The 15,633-nt window shown below is 57.1% G+C and overlaps 1 protein-coding gene and 1 pseudogene across 7 annotated transcripts; one reads left to right on the top strand and one right to left on the bottom strand.

Annotated features, from left to right (window-relative positions):
• Positions 1-898: 898 nt before the first annotated feature.
• Positions 899-2,953, bottom strand: LOC146765159 (uncharacterized; annotated as a pseudogene). The gene is made up of 2 exons (XR_014950221.1): positions 2,047-2,953; positions 899-1,755 (listed from the first exon to the last, which is right to left on the bottom strand). The product of XR_014950221.1 is annotated as an uncharacterized LOC146765159 (transcript).
• A 538-nt stretch (positions 2,954-3,491) lies between these two features.
• EZH1 (enhancer of zeste 1 polycomb repressive complex 2 subunit) lies at positions 3,492-15,448 on the top strand. 6 transcript variants are annotated; one of them, XM_085561943.1, is made up of 20 exons: positions 3,492-3,516; positions 4,270-4,390; positions 4,732-4,860; positions 5,140-5,259; positions 5,771-5,891; positions 6,574-6,747; positions 7,621-7,723; positions 7,989-8,152; positions 8,924-9,015; positions 9,564-9,738; positions 10,158-10,354; positions 10,763-10,854; positions 11,393-11,433; positions 11,859-11,984; positions 12,485-12,663; positions 13,129-13,224; positions 13,589-13,670; positions 13,804-13,884; positions 14,006-14,094; positions 14,196-14,386. In XM_085561943.1, exons 2-20 carry the CDS (start codon positions 4,274-4,276, stop codon positions 14,250-14,252), a joined length of 2,235 nt encoding a protein of 744 aa, XP_085418069.1. In that variant the 5' UTR covers positions 3,492-3,516; positions 4,270-4,273; the 3' UTR covers positions 14,253-14,386. The 6 variants fall into 6 exon arrangements, with proteins under 6 accessions (XP_085418069.1, XP_085418070.1, XP_085418068.1 ...); XM_085561944.1 differs by lacking the exon at positions 3,492-3,516 and adding an exon at positions 3,519-3,542 and having other exon boundaries at positions 14,006-14,090; positions 14,192-15,448; XM_085561942.1 differs by lacking the exon at positions 3,492-3,516 and adding an exon at positions 3,524-3,542.
• Positions 15,449-15,633: the final 185 nt, after the last annotated feature.

Below are 15,633 nucleotides of genomic sequence, written 5' to 3'. Positions count from 1 at the left end.
GCGATTTGTTTACTTGTGTATTTCTCTTTAATCCTGTCTGGGCTGGGTTGTGAAATCCCTCGTCTCCTGCGTGGAGGGCAGGCAGCCCAGCAGCGGGGGGAGTGGACGGGAAAGCACAATGTCCCCGGACGGGTGCTGCCGCCCGGGAATGGGGGCGGCGGGGGTACCCACGGCCCCAAAACCGCAGTTTCTGGTTCAGCCGGGCACCTGCCCCACAGGCGGCACTGCCGGGGCAGCCCAGCTCCTGCCCATGGCCAAGGAGGGAAGGGTGATGACACAACCTACCCCCAGGCACGAGGCCGAGGAGGTGGGGAGAGGGCAGACACTTGGCCGACCCTGCCAGTCCTTGGCCCCGGTGCCTTCCTCCTGCACTGTCCAGCCTGGCGCCTGCTTGACTCTGCCAGAGCCCCCCTTCCTGGAGCAGCTCCCGCCCAGGGGCCCGTGTCCCCCGCACAGAGGGTGATTTCAGCCCGCGGCTCTGCGGCATTCCTGCGCAGGACCTTTCACGCCTGGCCGGGGCAGAGCACAGCCCAAAGCCTCCCCTTTAGGAGCCGCCGGCAGGCACGCAGAGCAGGGACTGGAGTGCAGTGCCTGGCAGCTCGGAGGGACCCTCCCTGCTGTGGATCGCACTGGGCTTCAGCTCCCCAGCAAAAGTCCTGGCAGAGCTGTCTGATGCTTCCCAGGCTGCAGCAGCCACCTTCTGCGGGCGAGTGGCCACATCTGGAAGTCATCCCCAGCACTCCAGTGGCTGCAGGGCTGGAGCCACTGGTTGCTCTTTCTGGTGGAGCCGGCGGAGCCTCCAGCCGGGTGGCAGGAGCTTCTGCCAGGGAGACACCCAATGATCTCAGTGCAGCCCGAGGGCTGGGACGGCCGCCCCCCTCCCGGGGCGTCCGGAGGGGATGGGCAGGGACAGGACGGTGGCTGCCTGCCAAGGGCCTGGGCTCCCCACCCAGCCTGGCATCCCCGGCATTCCCTGCCAGCCTTCATCTGGGGTGCCGAGGAAGGGAATCGGCCCATTGCCTGACACTCTTTTCCCAGTGTTCCCCCAGGCAGATGCAGGCATCTGGAACCCCATGCCCAGCCTCCCCTCTCATGCCATGGGACCCACTCCATTCCCAGGGAATCCCAAGCTCTCCATCCCTGCTCTGACCTGTCACCCTCACCCTCAGTCCTCTCCTCCCACTCATTAGCTGCCAGGTCTGCGAGGGAAGGAGGCTGTCACTGGCCCCTCAAAGAGCTGGGGGCTCTCAGGAGATGGGCAGCTTCTCCCTGGGATCTGAACCCCTGTCTGGGCTCTGCTGAGTGTGAGGGCAGCTGCGAGGGGCACGAGGCAGCCAAGCCTGTTGGCCACAGCCACGCTGGGGGCCAATTGCCCAGCCTGGGGAGCCTGGCCTCAGTGCAGCTGGTGAAGTATTCAGTGGACAGAAGGTGTCAAGGATGGCCACAGGCCCAGGCAGGAGAGCAGCTGGCCAGCAGCTGGATGCCACTGGAGAGCTCACTGTAGGTGCTGCAGAGGGGACAGCATGAGGCCAGCCTGTAGGGCTGGGGACACATCCCTGCGATGGCCCTGCTCCGAGGGTGCATGTGGCACTGCTGGGGCTGATGCTGACCCACCTGCTGATCTGGTCCCAGTGGCAGTGACTTCCCTTGAGGATAGCCATGAGGGTGGCATGGAAGGGGCCCAGCAGTAGAAGGAGATCCAGCCCTGGTAGGTGTCCTGGCAGTGGGCTGGCACCAGCAGCACCTCCAGAGGTCCTGCAGAGCACCAGACAGACCCTAGGATGTTCCCCCACTCCCAGCTCTCGCCCACTAATTGTGGTTTCAGGAGGGCTGTTTGGGGTCACCCCTGGACTCTGCCCAGGATGAGACAGGCACTCCTGTTTGTTGTGCAGTTCAACACACAGCCCTAGGGGTCCCATGGGATCAGCCTAGACAGGAGGGAGCCTCTGAGGCACTTGCAAGCCCAGCAGAGGTTGCACGGGTCTCACCAAGGTCTGCGATGGATGGGGAGGACAGCTAGGATGGCAAGAGGGCAGCTGTACTCACCATCCTTATCCAGAAGGCACCCAGAAGGACATTGGTGGAGGTGGGACCAGTGGGACCATGTGAGGTCCAAGGGGTGCTGGACATTGCCCTGCCAGTGATAGAGCCCCCCACTATAGCACTGCTGGAGGGGGCTGGAGCCACAGTGGATATGGCACCAGGGTATTACCTTCATCTTTGAGATCCCCGTGCTCAGTGTTCCCATGGCCTGCAGCAAGGAGACAGAGGATGCCAGGGCTGCACAGCCAGGAACAGCCCCGGTGCCCAGCTGCTGGTCCCAGTACATCAGAGACCCCTCCTCCTCCTCCCAGGCTGAGCTGAGCACAGTAGAGGTGAAGGGGCTAAGGGAGCAGAGGGCTCCTGGTTCTGCCTTGGTCCTTGCAACCTGGAAGAGAAGTTTCTGAGCCAACACCAGCCCTGGGGGCAGACAAGTTCGTGGCAAACCCTGCTCAGAGATCCTTCCAAAGAAGGCCAGGAGAGACCAGGCGAGCTGTCCTCCAGCACAGCTGCACTGGGAGAGGAGAGAAATACGCCAGGTGCCCTGTGGGGACTCGCCGTGTGCCAGACCCTGTGCCCAACCCCCTGGGGCCTCCGTGCAGCACCCCCGGCTGCCTGTGCCGCACCCGGGGGAGCACAGACAGGAGCGGGCAGCAGAGCAGCCATAGCCCAGGGAGCATCCTCATCCTACCGACAGCGGGATCCCAGCGCCCGGGCTGGGACTCACCCGGTCACCTATCCCGGAGCCCGGCCCGTCCCAGCGCTGGCGGCCCGCTCCCGAGCCAATGCCCGGCAGGGCCGGGGGACACCGGGCCCCCGCCCCGCCTGACCCGGCGGAGCTCCGAGATGCGGGCGGGGTGCAGGGCTGCGGGCGCGGCCGGCCCTGCTCGTCCCCCGCAGTCACCCTGCCAAAAAGGTGCCCCGGGGCAGCCGGCAGCCGGCGGGGGACGGCCGGGGCCGCGCCGGGGCAGCAGCCAGCTCCGTCCGCTCCCCAGCGCCGGGGCCCCCGGGGCAGGAAAGCTGCCGCCAGCAGCCGCTTCCTGCCCGGCGCCGCCACTGGGAGGCCCGGCGGTGGGGCCAGAGGGACCCGGGACCACCGGGACGGCTCGTCGGGCAGCGCGCCCACACCGAGCAGGGCTGTCCCGGGACTCGGAGTGCGGTGGAACCGGGCGGGAACGGCGCTGTCCCGCCAAGTGCTTCCCGCAAGACCGGGCCGGGGCCGGGTGGGCCCAGGCACGCCGGGAATGGGCGGGCACGGCACCGAGCCGCCGCGTTTAGCCCGTTCCCCGCGGCCGACAGGGGTGTCCTCCAGGCTGGAACGGGTCCGCTCTGCCGGGGCAGGCCACGCGTCCCGGCCCCACCGGCACCGGCACCGACACCGGCGGCGGCGCGGGGCGGGGCGGGGCCTGGGGTGTGAGGGGCGGGGCCTGGCGATAAGAGGGGCGGGGCCTGGAGAATGTGAGGGGCGGGGCCTGGGTATGAGCGGGGAAGGGTGGGGCCTGGTGTGTGAGGGACCGGGGCCGGGCCGGGTCAGGGCCGGGCTGGGCCGAGTCGAGGCGGGGCCCGGGGCCTGAGGCGGGGCCCGGGGCCTGAGGCGGGCCCGGGGCGGGCCGGGGCCGGGGCGGGCCGGGGGCCGAGGCCTGAGGCGGGTTCGGGGCGGGCCCGGGGCGGGCCGGCGCGTGCGCAGTGCGGCGGGGGCGCGCGGCCTCCCCCTGTCGCGATGGCCGAACAGTGAGTGCGGGCGGGGCCGGGGGTCCCGGGGGTAGCGGGTCCCCGTGGGACCAGCCGGGCCCCGGGGGCGGGGAGCTGCGGGACTCGGACCCGCTCCCCCGGCCCGGCCGCGCGGCCGGCCTCGGCTCGCTCCGCTTCTTGTTGGCGGGCGTGGGGAGCGCTCGGGCCCGGCTGGAGTGGAGCCGCGGCTCTCCGGCGGCGTGTCCCGGGGGAGGGCGGGGATCGCAGCAAGCCCCGGGCTCACGTGCTGCCCCGGGGGCTCGGGGAGCAGGACGGGCGGTTCTGGTCAGCACCGCCCCTCGCTGCTGTCCCGGGCCTGTTTCGGGCTGGAAGTGTTCCGCAGTCAGGAGCACTGCAGAGCTACGGCGTTATTTTGCTTGGTTTAGGTCTGTGATGCATAGAGTGTTTTTCCCATCCACAGGGGCGTTTTTCTAATACCACTTGTTTCGAGGTTGAGCTCTCCATTATTTAATGCTTATTCTTTCTGTACTGTTACAGAAAAATGGAAATTACCACTCCTCCGACATCCAAGTGTATCATGTACTGGAAAAGGAAAGTCAAGTCCGAGTACATGCGTCTGCGGCAGCTCAAGAGGTTCCAGGCAAACATGGGAGCAAAGGTACAGCCACAGCAAGGACTGGGCTGAGATGCACCAAAAAGCTTCATTTCAGCTCAGAGTGAATGGTGCCAGAGGGTGTCAGCAAGATGAATTGATAAGCTGTACTTGACTTGCAAGCTGGATCAATGGGAAGAGATGCCACTTCTGCTCGTGCTCTGCCTTGAGCTTGTGGGCAGCAGCTGGCACATGCACGAGGCCATTGAACAAGCACTGGTGTAACTGCAGCAGGAGAGCTGATTTCCAGCTGGTTTTTACAGGATCTCCTTGCTGAACCGTTTCAGTGCTGTGAGAGTTCTCAATGGGTTTTCTTAAATTTTGAGAGCTCCTTTCTCTCCTTTCAGGCTCTCTTTGTGGCCAACTTTGCAAAGGTTCATGAAAAGACTCAAATCCTTAATGAAGACTGGAAGAAGCTTCGAGTGCAGCCAGTGCAGCTGATGAAGCCAGTCAGTGGGCACCCATTCCTGAAACAGGTGTGCAGAGGAAAAGGGGCAGCATCAGCAAGTGGGGACTGCAGGGAGCTTTGGGAATATGGATGAGTTTTTGTCTGTCTTGTCCTAGATCAGTGTCAGGCCATGCCTCACACTTCTGGAATGCAGAAATGGACAAAAAGTACCCCCAAGGCTTTTCCCTGGATGGAGTCCACAGAGTGGATGTGGGGCTTCTGTATTTGTCCTGAATTCAGTTTTCCTCAGGCTGTGGCAGCCTCCCAGAGTGGTTCCTCACTGACCTTTTCTGTACTTGTATTCCAGTGCACTGTTGAGAGCATTTTCCCAGGATTTTCAAGCCAGACACTGTACATGAGGACCCTGAACACAGTGGCACTGGTGCCCATTATGTACTCCTGGTCCCCTCTTCAGCAGAATTTCATGGTACGTGGGAAGCGTGGGGTCTCAGCGAGGTCAGCATCTGATTGTTACACAGCTGGGAAGTGGTTCTTCATCCCACTTGTTTCAGGCAACATCTGCTTGAGAGATGATGAAGTGTTTCTTTAGTTGCTTGTTTTGTAGAATCCCAGACAGCCTTGTGTCCACACTACCTCACCAGGTAGTCTCCTTTACATGTGTCTTCTTGACAGAGTCACCATTGTTTCACAGAAATCAAGGAGTAAATATGTTTTTTGGGGGTTTTGTTTGTTTGTTTGTGGTTTTTTTTCCTAAGATTTTTATTTCCCTTTATATGAAGAGTTTTATTTCTTAGGCAGGTTCTTTCATTTGTGACTGGGTTACAATGGGATAACACTGATGTGTCAGTGATGAGACATCTGAACCTTTACTGTGTACCGTGTTGTTGGCAGACCTAAGGGACCAGAGCAGCCTTGGGCACAGCCTCGTTGGGGTCAGCAAACTCTGCTTTTCTGAGCTGTGTCTGATTTCTCTTCAGGTAGAGGATGAAACAGTTCTGTGCAATATCCCTTACATGGGCGACGAGGTGAAGGAAGAAGATGAAACTTTCATTGAAGAACTTATTAATAACTATGATGGGAAAGTTCATGGAGAGGAAGGTAACCTGGGAGCAACCAGCTCTGTCCACTCCAGGCCACATTGGATGGGGCGTGGAGTAACCTGGCCTAGTGGCCTGTCCATGGCAGGGGTGGAACAAGATGAGCTTTAAGATCCCTTCCAACCCAAACCTTCCTATGGTTCTGTGATTCAGTCTCTTGCAAATAACATATCCAAGTAGTTCAGAAGTCAAAAGGTGGCAGCAGCAACCAGCTTTTCTGTAGAAGCTCTCAGAGCAGGGAAACAGGATGGTGCCTGTCATTCTCCTTTGGACATTCCTGCCTTTGGGTACCTCACTCCATTTTAATGCCTGGAGTGCCCTGGAGCCAGTCCTGCTGTGTACAGGGAATTCACAGGTGTCCTCTGGGATGCTGAAAATCTGCTAGAGGGGGAGTAGCTCAGCAACCCTGTTCTGCTTGTTGCCTCAGCCAAGAGTTTAATCAATGAAAAGCGCTGCCTGCCCCATCATAAAATTGCCAGTGGGGAAGAAGACAGGGAAAACTGGTGTGGCCTGTTCCCAGATTGCTGAAAATGATAGACCACTACTGACTTTAGTGCTAAAATCCCACCTACCCCAAAAAAACTGAAAGAAGGGCTCTGGTGGGTAGCAGAGCACGGAGGCTTGTGGTTTGCCATGGCAAGAAACAAGAAAAATGGTGGCACTCCCACTTCTGTGTGTTTCAGAAATGATCTCAGGGTCAGTCCTCATCAGTGATGCCGTGTTCCTGGAGCTAGTGAATGCTCTGAATCAGTACTCAGATGAGGAAGAGGAAGGACACAACGATTCTGAGGTGAAACAGGAGGATGGAAAAGAGGAGCTGCCAGTGACAAGGAAAAGAAAGCGAATTGCAGTGGAAGGTGGGTTTGGCCCCCAGAGAAGTGAAGATGATGTTGGTCACATTTCTGTCCTGCCCCGCCTGAGCACTGGGCACTGCTATCCTACCATCACTGCTCTTGTTAATGTGCCAAGAGCAGTTCCAGCTTGACAAGTTCTGTGGCAGAAGGGAAATGGTTTGTTCTCACTGTCTGCTGTGGACAGGAGAAGAAATCACCATCTGAAAGTGTGGTGAGGAGTAATTTAGATGAGTCATCTGTAAACCCACTTCCTGGTGAGATTAGCAGAGCTGGGTGTTATCTGAGAAGTTATGAGATGTTTTCAAGTGCTGGTCTGGCAAGCACCTGTCAGGGAGGTGTGGGTGGATCTGTTTCTGTGGGAGGCAGGGAGATGGATGTTTTTAAATCCCTTCCAGACCTGCTTTCTATGTATTAGTGCTCCTCTTCCCTCTCCTGTGCCACCTGGAGCTCTTGTTGCCTAGAGGAAGCTCTGGTTTGTGGGATTTTCATGTGTCCTCGATGACCTTTTGAATGCTGATGGGTAATTTTGTCTTTGTCCTTGATCTGTAGTGATGCGGGCAGCACAAACACCAGCACTTTAGTGGATGTAGAAAACTGTCTGCAAATTCTCCCCTACAGAAATAAATACTAATAGCACTTAAGAGAAGTTGGTACTTCCAGCAGTACATCGTGCTGCACTGAAAGTGTCCTAGCACTGCTTCTGGGTTGTTCAGTCACCTCAGCCTGGTTGCAGGACACAAAGTTTATCTGTTGTGCATGGGATTACATTTCTGTCTTAAAATACAATCCTGAGCATCTCTGGAGTTGCTCTGTGCAAAAAGGGAAGACCCATCCACGTCAACTTTGCTGAAGAATTGTGTCTCCTCTTCTTTGTAGGAAACAAGAAGTGTTCAAAGAAGAGGTTCCCCAATGACATGATATTCACTGCTATTTCTTCCATGTTTCCAGAGTATGGCTTCCCAGAGGATATGAAAGAAAGGTAGAAAATCCCTGCACTGGTTGTCTTTTCCCTTTCTTAGCAAGAGTTGAAATCTTTATTTCAGAGACCAGCACTGTGGGCTGGCTGGGCCACAAAGCTCAGTGCCTGCAGGCTGTGTGAGCAGAGTGTGTTTTGAGTGTTACAAACTGCAATTTGGCCATGACTTACCTGGGCCAGAGCCTGATGGGCCCAGATGGTGCTGCAGGCACGTGAAGCTGTCACAGATGGGGAAAGCACATCCCTGGGTGTTTGTGTTTGTCAACAGGTACCGGGAGCTGACGGAGGTGTCAGACCCCAACGTGCTGCCGCCGCAGTGCACTCCCAACATCGACGGGCCATGCGCCAAGTCGGTGCAGCGGGAGCAGTCCCTGCACTCCTTCCACACCCTCTTCTGCCGCCGCTGCTTCAAGTACGACTGCTTTCTGCATCGTAAGTGCCATCTCAGCCGGACGCTTCCCTAGAGCCCTTTCTCCTCAGTTTTCCTCTGCACACCTTGCTTAGTCCATGCTGGAGTCTCTGGAGGGTGGTGCCTCATGAGTTTGCAGTGAGGCCTTAGGAGCTGACAGGTGCCCAGAAGCCTTTTGCACAGACGGCTCCGCTCTTTGCTCCCACGGATGGCAGACCGACGCGCGTGGCCGTCCCCTCTCTGCGCTCAGCACGCCGTGTCCAAGCTCCTGGCAGTTTGTGCAGTAGTCCTGCCACCACCAGACTTTGCTCTTGCTTTGCAGAAGCTCGTCAGTGAAAGGCATGAATGTTTCACTGCCAAAGTCTGGACATGCCCCTGTGTTTTGTTGCCTCCCTGGAACTTACAGCTTCGTCTTAGTCATGCTCCTGCGGTTGGTCCTGCCAAAGCCTTTTGGATACTGATTAGCTGCTGGACCTGCTGTTCTCCAGGTCTAAGGGCTTCTTTGGGAAGTCACAGGACTTTTTCCAATGAATTATTTATTAAAAGATATAATATTAATATGATGTGGTCTTTTTGTTTCAGTGTGAAAGCTGATCCTTCTCCTCTGGCATCTCCTTCCCAAGCTGCCTAGTCCCCGTTGTGGGTTGGAGCAGGGTTACCCTGTGGGTCTGGTCACTTCAGGCCCCGCTGCCAGGGGAACCCTCAGGCACACAGGCTCCTGCTTCTTGTCCCTTGCAGAGTGGGGAGAGACTCTTGGAGACTGCTAATAGTAAAGATAACTGTTACTTTTTCAGCTTTTCATGCTACTCCTAATGTGTACAAACGAAAGAATAGAGAGACCAAGATTGAGCCAGATCCTTGCGGCGCAGACTGTTTCCTCTGGCTGGTATGTTTCTGTGTCACTGCTTTAGAAACCATGAGAGAAGTGCCCTGGCCAGCTCTGCTCTGCAGAGCTCTGTGGATCTTTTCGCAACTTGGATGATCTTTTCAGAATTAGTTCTGGTCCTTGCTGGATTCAGAGGAGCATGACTGCAAATGCAGACCTTACCAGATGCATATTATAGCACATCTCCTACAAAGACTAATTCTAGAGCTGGCAGATGGGAAATTGTGTGACAGATGATTTCTCTAGACTCAGTGCAGTGTTACAGAAATTAAGTCCATGCTAAAAAGGAGCAGAGCAAGAAGTCAGGAGGATCCAGAGGAGTGGGCTGGGGGTTCAGGGTCTGACTGGGCAGCGATGCCAAAGGGAACAAAGTGGGAACATGCAACACAAACAGCTGGTTTGGTACTTGCTGAAGGGACCACACGTGGCCAGCTTCTTCTGCCTGCTCTTGGTGGTGGCAGGACAGGGCTTGTCCCAGGGCCTGTGGAAAAGCCTTTCTGCTTTCGTTGGTCATCTGCCACCTGTGTTGTCTTCTGCTCTGCTTGCAGGAAGGAGCCAAGGAGTTTGCTGCACTGCACAACCCTCGATCCAAGTGCTCAGGCCGTCGCCGCCGGCGGCACCACGTGGTGGGTGCATCCTGCTCCAGCACCCCGGCTGTCACTGAGACCAGGGAGGGCGACAGCGACCGGGACACAGGCAACGAGTGGGCCTCTAGCTCCTCGGGTATGGTGCCAGTCCTGAGACACCCCACTCCTCTCTCTGGGGGCAGGCAGCTCCTCGCAGCTGGAGTTCTCCCAGGCTCCCCTCTGCTTCCTGTACAGCTGGAGAATTTGGAGTTAGCAGTCAGTGTTCCCAGCAAACCTGAGGGACACCAGCCCTGCCCTTGCTGCTGTGGGATTCACTGTCCTCTCCCAGGAAGGAGGAATGTTGCCAGGCAAAGCAAGAGCTTTGCTGGGATCTGCAAAGGCCAGAGCGAGCCCTTAGCTCCTGAGCACTGTGACTGGCCAGGAGCAGGAGTGTGTGGCCGGGAGTGCAGTGCAGGGTTGCAGGGCACTAGGGGATGACCACTGCCCCCCAGAACCATGATGACCGGGTACCTTCTTCCAGGGTGTGTTTGGCTTAACATCTGCCTTTCCTGCCAGAGGCCAACTCCCGCTGCCAGACCCCCACTAAGCAGAAGCTGAGCCCAGCTTCCTCCCAGCTGTTTGCGGTGGAGACGCCGCAGGAGCCCGTGGAGTGGACAGGAGCTGAGGAGTCACTCTTCCGTGTCTTCCATGGGACCTACTTCAACAACTTCTGCTCAATTGCCAGGCTGCTGGGGACAAAGACCTGCAAGCAGGTGGGTGCCCAGACCAAGCAATGCAGCTGCAAGAGAGGGGCCGAGGCCAGAGCCAGTGCCTGTTGGTTTTATTTCTCTGCCACAAATCTCCCCAAGGAAGGTGCCACATCAACACTTTTGGAACTCAGGGTGTTATTCTGCAGCAGTGTTCTTGTTGTCAGAATGAGCCCTGTGTGCTGGTATTGTGGGTTCCCTCCCATGTGCAGTGTCACAACCAGCTGTGCAGGCACTCGTTTTCCAGGCAGGAGGAGGCAGTGTGCCATAGGCAGGAAAATGGGGCAGAGCTGCTGCTCTCTGGGCCCAGGCCTGGGAGCCTTGCTGTGCTTACTCACACTCTCCTTATGCTTTTGATAAAACAACTTGAGTGCACTGAACTTGTTTCTTCTTTTTGCTTGTGTTCTTTGGTAGGTCTTTCAGTTTGCAGTGAAGGAATCGCTTATAACGAAACTGCCAACAAATGAGTTAATGAATCCATCCCAGAAGAAGAAAAGGAAGCACAGGCAAGTGTTGGACAAGCTTGTTTTGTTCTTAAAATGCAACCAGATCCGCTGCTTTTTGTGCCAACACATTCCTGGTAATCCCCATCTGGCTCCCATCTGTGTGCACGTCCTGCTGTCACATGGGGCTGCTGGTGCTGCTGCTGGGTGCTGGCCCTGGCTCAGCTCCAGGGCTGCTGCTCTGTCTGGGGGCTCAGTGGCCCTGCAGCCCCAGGCTCAGCTCAAGGATAGGGCAGCGCTGGCTGATGATCCCAGTGCTGCTTCCCTAACAGCAGCCTCAGCTTCAGCTCCCTGACCTGTAGCCCACTTTGTGTGTTGATCTCAATATGTCCAGTGTTATTCTGGCTCTGGTGTTTGGCTTAAAGAACTTCTGCTGCAGCTGCATCACTGTCATATCTCTCCAGTTTATAGTGCTGCTGATCATTAATGCATGAATCTGCCAGGCCCATCTCTGCTGTGCTGGCTGCTGGTGCTGCGCAGTGCTAGCCGGCTCTCCCTGACGGCTTACACGTCCCCTCAACCTCCTCTACTCCTTTTGCAGGCTGTGGGCTGCACACTGCAGGAAGATCCAGCTGAAAAAAGGTAGAGTTGGCTGTGGCTGTGTCATGGGAGGTTTGCAAGGGTTGAGTTCTCCAGTGGGGTGGCCATGTCCTGCTCACCAGCCTGGCATGTCCAGCAGCATGGAGGGAGTAACTACCCCTGGCCACTCCTTGGGGAGCCAGGGGCATCATGGCCATTCCAGTGCCCACTGAGGCTGCATGTGCAGCAGGGTTTGCTGCAGCCAGGGGAGGCTGAGGGCCGCTGTGCAGCCCTGCTGTGGGCTGGGCTGTTGTCAGTGAGCACAGCCATATGTGTGTCTGTGGGAGCTGGGTGCTGCCAGGCTCCCTGCCCAGTGCAGGCAGACAGGCAGCTTGTACTTTCTCGCCTCCCAGGCCCTGTACTTGCTGCTTTGAAAAGGTTCCTGCAACATGCAGCTTCCAATCTTGGCATTTCTCTTCTTGTTCTAGATAATTCACCAACCCAGGTGTACAACTACCAGCCCTGTGACCACCCCGAGCATCCCTGTGACAGCTCCTGCCCTTGCATCATGACTCAGAATTTCTGTGAGAAGTTCTGCCAGTGCAATCCTGACTGTAAGAAGAAGTGAAATACTATTGGGAATGAAAGCAGCCAGCTCTCCTGGCACAAAGCACAGGGAGGGTGCAGAGCTGGGGCTTGCTGAGTGCCTGTTTATTCCTGCACTTGCTGCTCTGTCCATCCACAGCAGTTCTGTTAGCAACCTGTTAAATTCCAAAAGGAAATGGTTCTGTGCTGCCATGCAGCTGTTGGCAGCTGGGAGACACTCCTGTTAGTGCACATCCCTGTGTCTGTATCATGTGGGTGCTGCTGCTGGTCCCCTGTGAGCAGGATGTCCCTGTTTAGGGTGGGGATTGGGTCACTGCTCTGCCATGATTGTTTTTCCTGTCTGGGCTTCCATTCCCAGCTTTGCAGTGGAGAAAACAGCCAGTCTTTATTCTGTTCCTGCCCAAGGCCTGCTAGGGCTTGGGAGGAGCAGCTGGGGCAGAGACCCTGCATGGCCCCTCTGTTCTCTGCCAAACCTCCCAGTGCAAACCCATGGTCTGTGTTGCTGCAGGTCAGAACCGCTTCCCAGGCTGCCGCTGTAAGACCCAGTGCAACACCAAGCAGTGCCCCTGCTACCTGGCAGTGCGGGAGTGTGACCCAGACCTCTGCCTCACCTGCGGCGCTTCAGAGCACTGGGACTGCAAGGTGGTGTCCTGCAAGAACTGCAGCATCCAGCGAGGCCTCAAAAAGGTATTGACAGCAGTTTGGCAGGGGCAGAGCTGACACACAGCTGCTGCTGTTGTGTGGGGGGAGCAGGCTTCCCTGGACCTGCCAGGGTCTGGAAAAGAAGCTGCTCTGCCCTAGGCCTCTGCAGCATTTACTCTGGAGTAGGGATTGTGGATGTGAAAATCAGGAGACCGGAGTGAGGAATGGTGAGAGCAAGGGAGTGTGTAAAGTGACTCTAGAGAAACATTTAATCTTTAATTCGGCTGGTCAGAGCAAGGAACTGAGCATTAAAAAAAAAGGGAAATTCAGAGAAAGTTGCAAATTAGTGTGTGTCAGGACCTGTGCAGCTCCATGTAGTGCTGTAAGTCTGTAGGGCGCTGTGTGTCACCATAAAAAGGGGATGCTGGATGGACACTGACTCCCTGCTGCCCCCATGATCTGTGTGCTGTACCTGCCAACTCTCCCCATTTCCTTTCATTTTGGTTCCAGCATTTGTTGCTGGCCCCATCAGACGTGGCTGGCTGGGGGACGTTCATCAAGGAGGCTGTGCAGAAGAACGAGTTCATCTCCGAGTACTGTGGGGAGGTCAGTGCTGTGCCTGTGCTGGAGCTGCTGGCCAGGCACATGGGGGCTGTGTGTGGTGGGAGAGCTTCCTTTGGCTGTGGGGTCAGCTGCCTTCCCAGCTCAGCTGTGCCCATGGGCTCGCTCTGACCAGGTCTGGAGATGGAGCCTCATGCTGTGTGGGGACACATCTCAGTACCTCTGCGGAGGAATGTGTTGTGTGTGTGCTGCTGCTTGGGAGCCCTGCTCTGGCCCTGCCCCATCCCTGGGAGCCCTGGCAAGCTCCTGCCCATGAGGTGGGAGAGCAGGAGGGTGTTTCCAGGAGGCAGCCCTGGAACCTGGTTCAACCCTCTGCTGCTGAGTCTCTCAAGATGTTCTCCCTCTACAGCTCATTTCACAGGATGAGGCTGACAGGCGAGGAAAGGTCTACGACAAGTACATGTCCAGCTTCCTCTTCAACCTCAACAATGGTAACTTCCTGAGGTTGCCAGGGGTAGAGAAGCCAGGGCTGCTGGCCAGGTGGGCAGGCTCAGCCCACCTCTTGCCTGGGTGACAAGCCTGGCCTTACACCATGGTTTCCTTCTCTTTTTTTTTTCTAAATAGATTTTGTTGTTGACGCTACTCGCAAAGGAAATAAAATCCGCTTTGCCAACCACTCAGTGAACCCCAATTGCTATGCGAAAGGTGAGGTCCCCCTGCCCGGCCAGGCCAGGCCAGGCAGGACATGGTGCTGTGAGAGCTCCAGCCCAGGCTGGGGCTGCACATCTCTGGTGTTGCATCTCTGATGTTGCATCTCTGTTTGCAGTTGTGATGGTGAACGGAGACCACCGCATTGGTATCTTTGCCAAGAGAGCCATCCAGGCAGGAGAGGAGCTCTTCTTTGACTACAGGTACCTTGGCCAGCGGGGACCTTGGGCTGCAGGGTTGACCTCACCCTCTGTGCAGGTTTGTGGGGGGAACATTGCTGCAGCCATGACTTCCTGTCCTGCAGGTACAGCCAGGCAGATGCCCTGAAGTATGTCGGCATAGAGAGGGAGACAGACATCATCTAAGCTCTGGGGTGGTTCTGGCACACCTTGCTGCTGCACCTTGTAAGCAATGCCATGTTTGCTTCACGCTGACATGACTGCTGCTGTTCCTGCTGCTGTGTGTGTCACAAGTGCTACTTTCCATCCAGACACCAGAGAGATTTGGGGCAGGAGTGTAAGCAGCCCCTGGGTCATGACTGTCCCAGGGTGGTTTCCCCTCTGCCCCAGCTGGCTGGGAAAGGGGGATTGCCCAGCTGTGGCTGGAGTGGCACCAAGGGATGCCTGGGGATAGGAGACCAGCACTATGCAACATGATACTTTGAGTAGGGGTGCCACTGAGCTGGGTAGAGAATGATGTTACAGTCACTGTTGTGACCCAGGGGAGGCTTCTCAGAAACCTTCCTTGGGCTTTGTGACCCCCTGGCCCTGGAAATAAAGGGGAAATATTCTCTGGCAGGGTGAGGTCTAGCCTTGCACTCCATGCAAAAAGGAAAGAAAAAAGCACTTTAAACTAATCCTCAACTAGTGGCTGGGCCTTGTATTTTTGGGGTGGAGGGACTGCAGGCATCCCAGATGTCCTGCATCTGTCAGCACCTTTGCTGGGATGGTGCTCCAGGCCTGGGATGGGGCAGGCTGGATGGGGCCTGGGGTGACCTGAAGGTCGGGGCTGTCCCCTGAGAGCCACACATGCCACCAGCCTCCTGCCTGGCCAGGTTGCTGGGTGCTGGGCTGTGTTCCCAATGTCCAGGGCTGGGTTCCCAGGATGACATGGGGAGCCTGACTGAGCCCTGACCTGGCTCCAGGGCCTCAGCCTGCTCCCAGCTGTTTAGTCCAGGAACACACAGAGGTTCTGGGTTTCCTGGGAGCCAAGCCCTCCCTGGCCCAGGCCTCACCATGCTTTCCCAGTCCCCTGCCATGGCAGGCCAGGCTCTCTGTCTGTCCTTCCCACTGTCTGTGATGGCTCCCTGGAGCATGGAGGTGTTTAGATCTGTCTGGAGCAGTGCTTGTATCCCAGCACCAGCCTGAGCTTGCTCCCTGCCACCTCCCTCCACCCAGCTCCTGCCAACCCTGCTCTTGCCTAAGCGTCTTCTGCCACTTCGGCCATATCTGCACTATGCCAGGCTTGTATCTGTGGTTTGTTGACGGTGAATAATGGTAATAATAATGCACTTTAAATAACATGGCTTGTAGCCTTTGTCATAATAAAGTGGTAGCAAAGACCCTCCCCTGCTCCTGGCCTCTGTTACCCTGGGCAGCAGCCTGTCCCCAAACTGTCCCCTGCCTGCTGGGCTCTGCCCGGCTGTCCCCAGCCTGGCTCCCAGGGTCCAGGGGAATCACGGGGGACCCGGTGCTGCCAGCTGCCTGAATCACACTGGCTCAAGGTGGGAAGGGGCAGAGGTGCGTG

The sequence above is a fragment of the Lonchura striata genome, chromosome 27 (genome assembly GCF_050655825.1).
Source record: "Lonchura striata isolate lonStrDom1 chromosome 27, ASM5065582v1, whole genome shotgun sequence".
Classification (NCBI taxonomy): domain Eukaryota; kingdom Metazoa; phylum Chordata; class Aves; order Passeriformes; family Estrildidae; genus Lonchura; species Lonchura striata.
This window is presented reverse-complemented; position numbering and strand designations above follow the sequence as displayed.